General features: G+C 49.7%; 1 protein-coding gene across 6 annotated transcripts; it reads right to left on the reverse strand.

Moving 5' to 3' along the window:
• Positions 1 to 4,840: 4,840 nt before the first annotated feature.
• On the reverse strand, positions 4,841 to 12,060 carry LOC126042959 (uncharacterized). 6 transcript variants are annotated; one of them, XR_007507312.1, is made up of 4 exons: positions 11,971 to 12,060; positions 11,325 to 11,637; positions 11,086 to 11,205; positions 4,841 to 6,861 (listed from the first exon to the last, which is right to left on the reverse strand). XR_007507312.1 is itself a non-coding variant. In XM_049810735.1 (4 exons), the coding sequence occupies exon 4, from the start codon at positions 9,789 to 9,791 to the stop codon at positions 8,742 to 8,744; it is 1,050 nt and encodes a 349-aa protein (XP_049666692.1). In that variant the 5' UTR covers positions 9,792 to 11,205; positions 11,325 to 11,504; positions 11,573 to 11,637; positions 11,971 to 12,060; the 3' UTR covers positions 4,841 to 8,741. The 6 variants fall into 6 exon arrangements, 5 of the variants coding, with proteins under 5 accessions (XP_049666692.1, XP_049666689.1, XP_049666691.1 ...); XM_049810735.1 differs by having other exon boundaries at positions 4,841 to 11,205; positions 11,325 to 11,504; positions 11,573 to 11,637; XM_049810732.1 differs by having other exon boundaries at positions 4,841 to 10,028.
• Positions 12,061 to 12,144: the final 84 nt, after the last annotated feature.

Genomic DNA, 12,144 nt, shown 5'->3' on the forward strand with positions numbered 1-12,144 from the left:
CCAAAACACCACCTGACTTCACCTGCAGGAATAAACAAAAGAAACCCTGCCAAAAAGAATTCTAACAAAAAAAAACAGAAAGCTCAAATAGACAGGACACTATACCATGCAGCAACCAAGACCACCTGACAAACAAAGCTCTAAGGAAGAAAGACCTTAGCCAGCTCAACAGCTGCAAAGGACTCAAGGAAGAGCTGAGCACCAACACAAGAGAAACCCAGGAGCACAATGAGCTCCCCCAGCAGAGGCTGTGGCTCATATACCCCAGGCCCTGCCCGCCACCCTTCCCACAATCACCTGCAAAAAGGGAAAGGCAAGCCACCACAAGGCATGAAGGCAGACACAGGAACAGCTGTGGGTTTTCTCACCTGCCTCCAATTTACAGAATGCAAAGCCCTGAACAGAGAAGGCAACCCTTCCTGGAAACAACAATACCTGCTCTTGTACTACAGCTACACCTATTGCATCGGCAATGTGACCAGGTAGGGAATTAAACTCAATTCTTCTGGGGCACAGATAGAAAGAGATAGATGTCCTTCTAAAGTAGGTAAGAAACTAGCTCATTAAATGCAATAACAATGTTATCAAAATTGATGTGCTTTAGTTTCCTGTAAAAAAGCCAAAATGCTCTGGGGTTACGCTGCATTTCTAGCAAGACCACGCGTACCACCTAACTTCTACCATAACTACCTTCTAGATAGGACTGAATCAGAAAGCAGAATTAGATCCCTTAAGAATCCCTTCTCAAAAATATCTCTGGTTGCAAGATAGGTGTCATGGTTTAACCCCAGCCAGCAACTAAGCACCACGCAGCCGCTCACTCACTCCCCCCCCCCCATCCAGTGGGATGGGGGAGAAAATCGGGAAAAAAAGTAAAACTCCTGGGTTGAGATAAGAACAGTTTAATAGAGCAGAAGAAACTAATAATGATAACAATAACACTAATAAAATGACAACAGCAGTAATGAAAGGATTGGAATGTGCAAATGATGCACAGGGCAATAGCTCACCACCCGCCAACCGACACCCCGCCAGCCCCCGAGCAGCCATTCCCCGCCCCCCCCTTCCTGGTTCCTATACTAGATGGGACGTCATATGGTATGGAATACACCATTGGCCAGTTTGGGTCAGGTGCCCTGGCTGTGTCCTGTGCCAACTTCTTGTGCCCCTCCAGCTTTCTCGCTGGCTGGGCATGAGAAGCTGAAAAATCCTTGACTATAGTCTAAACAATACTGAGCAACAACCGAAAACATCAGTGTTATCAACGTTCTTCGCATATTGAACTCAAAACATAGCACTGTACCAGCTACTAGGAAGACAGGTAACTCTATCCCAGCTGAAACCAGGACAATAAGTTATTTACTGTGAATCGCTGATGATTCAGAGTCACCCTGACTGTGTCTCCAACTGACTCCCTTAAGAGAGGCACAACAGTCCCAGAGGACAAAAGAAACTGAAAAAACATGGTACTACAGGGGCATGGGGGGCAGCAGCAGCCATGCCTGACACACATGGGGAGAAAAAAAAAAAAAAACCACTTGCATGGGGGAAAGCCATGTTAAATGACAGGAAAAAATTAAAAACCAAGAATAGGCCTGTTGATAAACGTGGTCATGGAAAGAAAATTTTAAAAGCAACAAGGTACAGAACAGACAGGAAAACATGGGACACCAAAACTGATAAAAGTAGACATAGAAGCAAAATTTTAAAAGCGAAGAGATTAAGAGATTAAAAGATTAAACATAGGGACAGCAAACTAGAACAAACATAGAAACAAAATTTTCAAAAGAAGTGGCACTAAGGAAGGACAAGAAATAATTTTAAAAGACAGCAAAGGGGAAAAAAGTAGGCATAGAAAGAACATTTTAAAACCAATGGGGATTAGGGCAATAAAGGGGAAAATTAATAAATAGGGACAGCAAACTAAAACAGATCTAGAAAGAAAATTTAAAAAGTGATGGCACTAACGAGACAAGAAATCATTAAAAGAAAACAGCAAAATAAAGACAGTGAATGGGGTAAAAGAAAATTTTAATGGCAACAGGGGTTAAGGAAATAAGGAGAAATTAAGAAATAGCAACAGTGAACTAATACAGACATAGAAAAACCTTTAAAAGCAGCAGGGTACAAGACCGGAAAAAATAAAAAGCAGAGACAGCAAACTGGATAAAAGTTGACAAAGAAAATTTCATAAGCAACAGCATTAGGGAAAGATAAGAAAAACTGTAAAGAAAAGGATTCAAGGAGAAAGAGAGGAGAATGGAAAGAAAATTTTAAAAGCTGTGGGGTAAGGGACCGACAGGAAGGAATTTAAAAGGGATAGGGAGCTTGATAAAAGGAGAAATGAAAATTTCAGAAGTGGAAGGAGTAAGAGGAGAGACAAAAAAATAGGGGCAAACTAAGTCAGAGACATCAAAAGAAAATGTAAAAGCAACAGCATAGAAGAACAGAGAGGAAAATTAAAAAGTAGGGAGCGCAAACTGTATAAAAGTTGACAGTACGAAAACTTTAAAAGCGACAAGATTGAGAACAGGGATGGAAAAAATATAAGAAATAGGCTCAGCTAACTAAATAAATGAAGACATGGAAACAAAATTTAAGAAGAGATGAAGTAGAGGACAGGCAGGAAGAGATTAAAAAAAAACAGAGAGAGAAAATTCAGAAAGCAAGGGGGTACTGGCCATACGGGTAAGAAGTATCAGGAGAGGGAGCCAGACAGACAGCCCCAGGGAAAGTACATTGGAAGAGTGATGGGGTGCAGAGCAGCGGGAGTCACTGAAAACAGACATAGGTCACTGGGCAGAGGAAGAACTAGAAATGCAATTTTCACAAGCAACGGGGGAAGAAGGTAGTGTGGGAAGAATGAAATAACAGCAGCTGGGGACCCAGAAAGGGAAAGGCATAAAAAGGAAACAAAAGATAACAGGGTAAAGGGCAGCATTGACAAGAGAGCAGAAAGCTTCAGGGAGCAGGACAGCCCAGAAGGGAGATGGAGGCAGGGACGGGCAGGGATCTGGAGAAGCATGGCCATGACAGGCTGGAACGTGCAACTCACCACAGCTCCTGGTGTCAGCAGGAGACCCTCACCTCACCGCCCCGATGCTCCTCCCTCCTCCACAGTGCCAGCTGTCTGACTTTCACCCACCCAGGAGCAGACGGTGGGTGCCTTCATACTCCTCTCCCAGGAGGCTTCCCACAGGAGCTCCCCTTGGAACAGGAACCTCACCAGCTGCACCTGGAGCTGCCCCAGCCCATCCCCACCCGCAGCCTTTTAAACCACCAGTGCAGCCCCATCATCACTTCATGGGTCCCTCCTGGGCTGCCCCAGCCCACCCCACAGCCTCCAGCTGTGGGGAGCAGGGCCCATGGCCCCAGCCCCCCAGCTCCTCAGCCCCCAAGACCCCACCCAGGGACTGCAGACCCATCCAGGGGTACAGAGGGACAGAGAAATGTTTATTCATCCCAGCAGTGAAGTGAGCAGCTCAAGGTGCATTGCCCCCAGGCAGCAGGACAGAGGAAGGGAGGAGGGATGCCAGAAGAGGTGGGGGAGGGAGCCAGAACAGGGTAAAATTAAACACAGGAAAAAAATTTAAAGTACGGGTATGGTGCCAGATAGAGGCAATGTAGTAAAAATGTCAATGGTGATGGAGTACAGGGCAGTGTTGGCAGAAGAGGAAAAGGTTTGGGGAACTGGGCAGATAGATGGGCAGCTGGAGAGGGAGACGGAGGCAGGGAGTGGTCTGGAGACCTTCTGCAGACCTGCTGTGGTCACCGACCCCACACACGCACTGTGCAGGGCAGCTATGAGGAAAAAAAAAGCCAGGACCACTGCAGTCTGCACCCCACCGCAGCAGGGTCCTGCTCATTCCCACCCTGTGCGACACCACTAGCCACCACCTCCTGCCCATCCTGCGACAGCTATGCAGCTATTGGTCCCTTCATCTGCAAAAATTGTCTTTCCAATGTCCATAAATCGTCCATCAAACATCGACCGTGGTCAGCCAGCCCCTGGCTCGGGCTCCACCCATTGTGGTGGTTGCCCAGAACTGGAGAGGCGGTGTAGGACCACCCAGGCTGGCACCAGTGGGGGCACGGCAGCAAGCCCACAGCCTCCTGCAGCTCCTCCTCCAGCAGCGTGGGTGGCTCCTGCAACGGTGCGTCCTACCACAGGTGGAAACGTGGGTTGTGGCACTGTCGAGGAATCTCCACCGCCGTGTCCACGCAGCGTCCATGGCACCAGGCCCTGGGGTTTGACATTGCAGCAAACTCCTCCCCTGACCTCTTCTCGGGGGGGGGGTGGGGGGGGGGGGGGGGGGGGTGTCATCCACAGGCCACTGGCCCATCGGGGTGTGCCTACTCTGGTGACCCCCCCACATGACACACACACACACACCCCCCGTGGCAGCAGCGGCGGTGGTTTGGGGGTGGCGCTGCAAGTGGTTGCTGGAGCTGGGGGACAGTGAGGTCGGGGGGGGGGGGAGGGGAAGGGGGTTTAGAGGGGATTTGGGGCATCCCCCATCTCCCCATGGCTGCCCCGCATACCTGCGGTGCTCCCCTGCCAGGGATGCTGCTCTGTGGCCATCAGCCCACACGCATCCCCCGACAGTCAGCCCTGCACCAGTCGTCCCCAAAGTCCCGAGAGTCAGCCCTATGACATCCCTATGACAGCTGAGACACACCGACGGGCATGGCGGGGGGAAAGGGACGCGCACGCACCCACAGGCATGGCAGGGGGAAATGCACGCACCCCGTGGGCAAAACCCCATGTGCTGCACCGACAGGACAGTTCTGCACTGTCCCCTCCTGGTACCGCCTGTCAAAGCAGACTCTGAAACATACGTTTACTTTGAGCTTTTGCTGTTTATTGAGAACATAAAATCAGGAAGAAGCACTGAGAATAGAACCCACCTTATCTTTAGGTTTACATGGTTTTATCCATTCAGACAAACCATAAATTATCTAGATAAGGGAAAACTCACTATGGGACTAGAATCTTAGTAGATTGGTAACTAAGGATACAGTTCAGGGATAGAGGAATAGAAAGAGAAGAGATGAATAGGGAGCAGGACAGAGGGATACAGAAAAAGAAACAAAGGAAGGAGAGAGAAACACAGGGACAGGGAGCAGAATGTAGAGAAAAAGACAACGGGGAATGTCATGGTTTAACCCCAGCCAGCAAGTAAAGACCACATAGCCACTCACTCGCTCCCCCCAGTGAGATGGGGGAAGAGAATCAGAAGGATGAAAGTGAGAAACTCATGGGTTGAGACAAAGACAGTTTAACAGGTAAAGCAAAAGCCACGCACACAAGCAAAGCAAAACAAGGAATTCATTCACCACTTCCCATCAGCAGGCAGGTGTTCAGCCATCTCCAGGAAAGCAGGGCTCCATCATGCGTAACGGTTACTTGTGAAGACAAATGCCATTACTCCAAACGTCCCCCCTTTCTTCTTCTTCTTCCCCCAGATTTTTATTGCTGAGCATGACGTCATGTGGTATGGAATATCCCTTGGGTCAGTTAGGGTCAGCTGTCCCATCTGTGTCCCCCTCCCAACTTCTCACCCACACCCAGCCTACTCGCTGGCGGGGCAACATGAGAAACAGAGAAGGCCTTCATGCTGTGTAAGAGCTGTTCAGCAATAACTAACACAGCCCTGTGTTATCAACACTGTTTTCATCACAAATCCAAAATGTAGCCTCATACAAGCTACTATGAAGAAATTAACTCCATCCCAGACAAAACCAGTACAGGGACAGACAAAGAGAGTGGTAGGACCAGGACACAAAGAAAGAAAAAGAAAAATCAGCAGTAGGCAGCAGGACACAGGCAGAGGGGGAAAAGGACAGGAGGACAGTCAGAAGGATGTAGAAAACCAGTGAGGGACAGGGAGCCAGAAAATGGGATTCAGCAAACAAAAGAAGGACAGGCAGCAGGACACTGGGACAGAGAGAATAAGAGTGATGGAGTAACAATGGAGAGATGGAGCAAGAGAAAGACAGTGACAGAGAGCAAGATGAAGATAGACCAGTAAATAATAGGTAGACAGGGATAGAGAGAAGAAAAAATAGGGACAGAAAGAAGAGCAGAGTAAGCAAGAGATTAAAAAAGGGAAGGAACAGGACAGAGATGCACAGCTGGACAAGATATGGAAAAAGTAAAAGTCGGGATGGGGAGCAGGAAAGAGGAACAGGGAGTCAGCAAGATGCAATGATAAAGACAGGAAGGAGCAGAGAGGGATGAAGAAGGAAAGAGGAATGGGGAGCAGGACAGGAAGACAGAAAAATAAGAAGGAGAAGGACTGAGGAACAGAGAGAAAAACAGCAGCACCACTGCACAGGCGCTTCTGGACCCTGCAGAAAACCCCATGAAATAAGCTCCTGGTATGCCCAGGAGCCATCATGGCTGACCAGAAGCCCCATGCCACAGGAGTACAGCTCCTGCCATGCCAGCAGACACAGCATTCCCTGCTTTTTGACCCTGCAGGGATGCAGTTCCCCCCACTGCCTCATGTGGAGCTCTACCCAGCCCCCAGCAACCCCCACCCTGCCTTGGCACGAACCCCCCGCACCTCAGCCACCACCCCCAGCCTCTGCCATGATCTGCCCCCCCACCCCCACCCTGGCCTTCCCCTGGACCCACCCATCGATTGCTCAAGCAACCCCACCACCAGACCCAGAGCCCTGGACATGCAAAGCAGACAGTGAGTGTTTATTCATTCACGCATATAAGTCGTCCCAGGAGTGAGTCTGCTCAGGGGCTCAATGCTCATGCACTCCCCTGCCCTGGGAGATCTCGGCAACCATTACTGGAGCAGAGCTCTTCGATCCCGCAGGAAATGGGTCAGGTCCCAGAGCAATGCGCTGCAGGACAGAGGTGAAGATAGCCACAAGGGAAAGGGCCCAGAACACAAGAGAGGACAAAAGGGACAGCCAGCTGGACAGGGGATATAACGAGTCAATGGGACAGAAGGTACAACAGAGGGATCATCAGAGAAAGGGACAGGGAGCAGGACAGCACTGGGGAGAAAAAACAGCTGTGATGAACAGCAGGACAGAGAGAGAGAGAAAGAAAGATTACTGAGGAAGAGAGAGAGGAAAGGAGAGCCAGCTGGACAGGGGGATATAACAAGAGTCAATGGGTCAGGGAACAGGGCAAAGAGAGAAAGACAGCAAAAATAAGAAAAAAGACAGAGGGGACAACAAGAGGCAAAAAAAGGGACAGGGATTTGGCCAGAGATAGAAGAAGAATCAGTAGGAACAGAAGAAAAGAGATAAAAAGGGAAGACAGGGAGCAGGACAGAGCTGGAGAAAGCAGCAGTAGAGACAGAAGGGTAGAGAGAAATAAAGACAGAAGAAAGGACAGAGAAACAAAAATAAGGACAGGAAATAGGACAGAGATGGAGGAAAAAAACTGGGATGAGCAGTATGACAGAGGGAGTAAAAAAAGATAAGGGCAAGGAGCAGGACAGGGAGATATAGTGAGAAACCATGGGACAGAAAGGACAGCGACAAGATAAAAAGCAAGAGGGAGCAGGACAGAGAAAAGGGGCAGAGGGGGGAAGGACAGAGAAACAGGGAAAGAGGGTCAGAGAGCAGGACACTGGAATAGAACAAGAAAAAGAAGGACAGGGAGCAGGACATACAGAGAGAAAGAAAGGGAACGGGACAGGGGGACTGGACTGAATAAGAGAGGAGGGTGCAGATCAGGACAAAGACATGGAGAAGGAGAAAAAACAGTGATGGAGAAAGAAGAAATAGGGACACAGAGCCCTACAGAGGCATTGAGAAAACAAGTGGGAGACGGAGACAGAAAATAGGACAGAGAGAAAAAGACCAGAAAAGGGAGCTGGACTAAGTGAGGGGCAAGGGGGCAGGGGGGATTAGGACAGATTATCAGAGGGAAACAGAAGGATGGGGACCAGGACAGTGGGACTGAAAGACAGAAAGAAGGGGAGCAGGACAGCAAGGTAGAGTGAGGAAAAAACACAGATGGGAACGGGCAGAGGAAAAAGCAAGAAAAAGCTGAACAGGAAGAAGGATAGTGAGATATAGATATAGAAAGAAAAAATAGCGACGGAGAGCAGGGAAGAGGGATAGAGAGAGAAAAACAAGGACAGGAAGAAGGACGGAGGGATAGAGAGAGAAAGAGAGCCATTGGGGGACCAGGACAGTGGGACAGAGACAGAAAGGAACAGGGTGCAGGACACAAGAATACAGAGAAAAAACAGGTACACAGGGAAGTGGGGAAAAAAAACAGAAAGAAAGGGACAGTGAGCAGGACAAAGGGATGGAGAGAAAAAGAGAAGGATGGAGAGCAGGGCAGAAAGCTGGAAAGAAAAGATACTGCCGAGGAGCACAACAGAAGGACAGAGCACAAAAGAGAAGAATGAAAAGCAGGACAGTGGGATGCAGAAATTAAAAATAGTCATAGGGAACAGGACAGATGGATAGAGCGGAAAAAAGGAAGGGCAGATGGATTGTCAGAGAAAGAGAGGGACAGGGAGCAGGTCAGAGTGACAGAAAAAAGGACAGAGCAGGACAGACGAATAGAGGAAATAATACTGACGGGGAGCAGGACAAAGGGATGGAGACAAAAATGAGGGGAAGGATGAACAGGGGATAAGGAAAGAGGGGCTAGAGAATGGGACAAAAAGGACAGGGAACAGGACAGGGGGACTGAGAAAATAAAAGAAGTATGCAGATCAGGACAAAGAGATGGAGAAAGAAGAAACAGCAATGGGCTACAGGACGGAGACAGAGGAAGAGAAAAATGGGTTGGGAAGCAGGACAGAGGAAGACAGAGAGGGAAAAAAGGACAGCCAGCTGGACAGGGGGATATAGTGAGAAACTATGAAACAGGCAGGAGGACAAAGGCAGAAAAAATAAGGAGAGAAAGCAAGACAGAGGGACAAGGAAAAAAAAAGGAGGAGGGAGCAGGACAGAGATGGAGAAAGAAGCAATAGGGACAAAAGAATAGAGAAGGAAAAAGACAAACTGGATGAAGGACAGAGGGACAGAAAAAGAGAGTGACAGGACCAGGACAGGGAGGTGGAAAAAGTAAAAAATAGCAATGAGCAACAGGACAGAGAGACAGACCAACAGATGAGGAGCACGACAAGAGGGATAGAGAGAAAGACCAGGACAGGTAATGGGCTGGGGAGACAAGGAGCACAACAGATGGATAGAAAGAAAACAAGAGGGGAGGAGAGCAATACAACACTGTCGTGGAAGAGGGATGGAGCAGGCACAGCAAGAACAGAGAAAAACAGGGGTACAGGAAGTAGAAAAAACATGGCGGGGGGGGGGGGGGGGGGGCGGGGGACGGACACAAAATAGCAATGGACCGAAAAGAGCGACAGATAATTAAACAATATCTCTAAGGAGAGAACAGAGGGACAGAGTGAGAGAAAAGAGGGACAGGCAACAGCATAAACAAAAACAGAAGGAAAGAGCAGGGGGGAAAGCACAAGAAGACAGGGGGTGGAAAGAGAAAGAAACTGGGATAGAGAAAGAGGAACCCAGAGAAGGACAGAGATGGCAAAATAAAAACCAGTGAAGAGTAGCAAGACAGACAGATGGAGCAAGAAAAAAAATAGGGCCAGGGAGCAATACAGAGAAAATGGAGGAAAGAAAGAGATACAGAGCAGGACAGAGGAAAAAAATACTGATGGGGAGCACGACAGAGGGAGAGAGAGAGGAAAAAGGGACAGCCAGCTGGACAGATGGATATAGCAAGAAATGATGGGATGGACAGCGGGACAAAGGCAGGACAGAGACGGACAAAGAAACATTAGTGACAGAAGGACAGAGAAAGAAAAACACAGACGAGAAGGACAGAGGAATAGACAAAAAGAGTGACAGGACCAGAACAGAGAGAGGGAGAAAGAAAATCCAGTGATGAGCAGCAGGACAGAGGGGGAGAGAGGGAAAAAGAAGGGCAGGAGGACAGCCAGACACAGAAAACCAGTGAGGGACAGGGAGTGAGACAATGGGATTCAGAGAACAAGAGAGGGACAGGGAGCAGGACACTGGGACAGAGAGAGAATGAGAGTGATGGGGAGAACAACAGTGAGTTGGAGCAAGAGAAAAACAGGGACAGAGAGCAGGATGAAGATGGAGCAATACATAATAGGGACATGGAAAAGGACAGAGCAATAGAGACAAAAAGAGAGGAACAGGTAGGACAACAGAGGACTGGAAAAAGAAAAGACAAGGGACAGGGAACCATACAGAGAGAAAAAGAAAGTGACAGGAATATAAAGAATAGGGACACAGAGCAGCACAGAGGCATAATAAGATGCACAAGGATAACAACAAAGCGACAAAGACAGGGACAGGGAGCAGAAGAGAGGGATGGAGAGCAGGGCAGAGGGACAGAAAGAGAAAAATAAGAAGAGGAAGGAGGACCAAGGAACAGAGAGAGAAACAAAGGTACAGGGAAAAGGATGAGAGATGGAAAAAACAGTAAAAATAGGGATGAAGCGTCCTGCAGAGAGATGGAGAAATTTAGAAAAAACTGACAGGGACCGCGATGGAGGGAGAAAGAGAGGGACAGGCAGAAGGACAGAGAAATATGGGGATGGGGAGCACAACATAAAGACAGATGGAGAATAAAGACGACAGGGAACAAGCCAGAGAGACTGAGAAAAAAAGGAATGCAGATCAGGACAAAGAGATGGAGAAGGGAAAAGTGGTAATGGGCTGCAGGACAGAAATGGAGGTAGACAAAAAGAGGGACAGGGAACAGGACACGAGAACAGAAAGACAAAGAGAGCAATAGGGACCAGGACTGAGGAGCAGAGATGGTCAGGGAGCAGGATGCAAGAATAGAGAGAATAGCAGAGATAGAGGGAAAGAAAAAAAGACAGAGGAAAAGAGAGGCTCAAGAAGCCACACAGAGGGACAGGGAACCAAGCAGACAGATGGACAGGCAAAGAGAGATAGAGGGATGAAGGACAGAGAGAGATGGTGGCAGAGACAAACAGAGAGATGGGCGGGGATCTGGAGGGGTGGCAGATGCAGAGGGGGCAGGGAGGGACCAGGACGCAGATGAGTGAGACATGGCCCTAAGGGCCGGGGACTCACGACAGCTCCTGCTTTCAGCACTGCCCACAGAATTTTCCAGTTCTGATGCTCCTTTCTCTGTCTGTTTCTCTCTCTCTCCCCCTTCCTCTTCTGCAGCTCAGTCACTTGACTGTCCTCCACCTAAGAGAACACAGTAGTACCTTATAGCTCTTGCAATAGGAGGCTTCCTAGATGCAGAGCCTTGCACGCACACACACCCTCCCCATGGCTGTACCATGCTTTTGGATACGCATACAGACCCTGCAGTGCTTGTCGGCAATCTGGTCTGCTGAGGACAACTCAGAGGGACCCTTCCTCACTCAGAAAGGCTGGCTGTCTTTTGTCTGTGGCCGGAGGCACCTTCTAGCTCAATCCCCTTGATTTCATTCTCCAGCTGCTTTACCGTTTTCTAGCCTCTTAAGCTTCATCCACAGCAGCTCCTGTAGGTGGTCCAAAGCTAGTAAGTGTCCACCAGTCCCTGGTCCAAACAGGGGCAGCCCACACAAACCTGAGGCAAATGGAGTCAACAACAACCACAGGGAGGAACAGACAACTGAGTCCTCAGCACAGCCTCTGGGAGAGGAAGAAGACAGGCAGCCATTACCTGTAGGGTCCATCACAGCTCACACCAGCAAAAGCTCCCAGAGATGGCGCTTTCCCCACACGGACGCTCCCAGCACCTGCATTAACGAGTGATAAAGCGCATTCAAAGCAGCCGGCTGCTGTCAGCAAGGGGCCGGGCGGCGGGGGGGGGGGGGGGCGTCGTCGCCTGGCAGTGCCCTTGACTGGGGGACAGAGGGTTGGGGCCCTTCTCCTTGCAGCGGGACGAGGCGCGGGAAATCCCCCTCCCCGCCCTCTCCTGCCCGTGTCTGCCGCCCCATGGAGCGGCCAGGAGCCGGCCCTCACCCGCGGCCGCCGAAAGGTTCCCGCTGACTGCCGAGGACGGGAAACGGGCCCGGCCGGCGCCAGCAGACTCCCGGCGCGCCTCTCGGCACACGTGACCACCCGGAAGCGCCTCCCCCTCCGTTCGGGAAGACTACGGCTCCCGGCGTACCCCATGCCCCACGTGACCACCCGGGA

This window comes from Accipiter gentilis, chromosome 9, assembly GCF_929443795.1.
Source record: "Accipiter gentilis chromosome 9, bAccGen1.1, whole genome shotgun sequence".
Classification (NCBI taxonomy): Eukaryota; Metazoa; Chordata; class Aves; order Accipitriformes; family Accipitridae; genus Astur; species Astur gentilis.

Excerpts from the sequence above, each read along its gene's own strand:
- LOC126042959 (XM_049810735.1), bottom strand. The coding sequence starts at position 9,791 with ATGTTTCTTTGTCCGTCTCTGTCCTGCCTTTGTCCCGCTGTCCATCCC.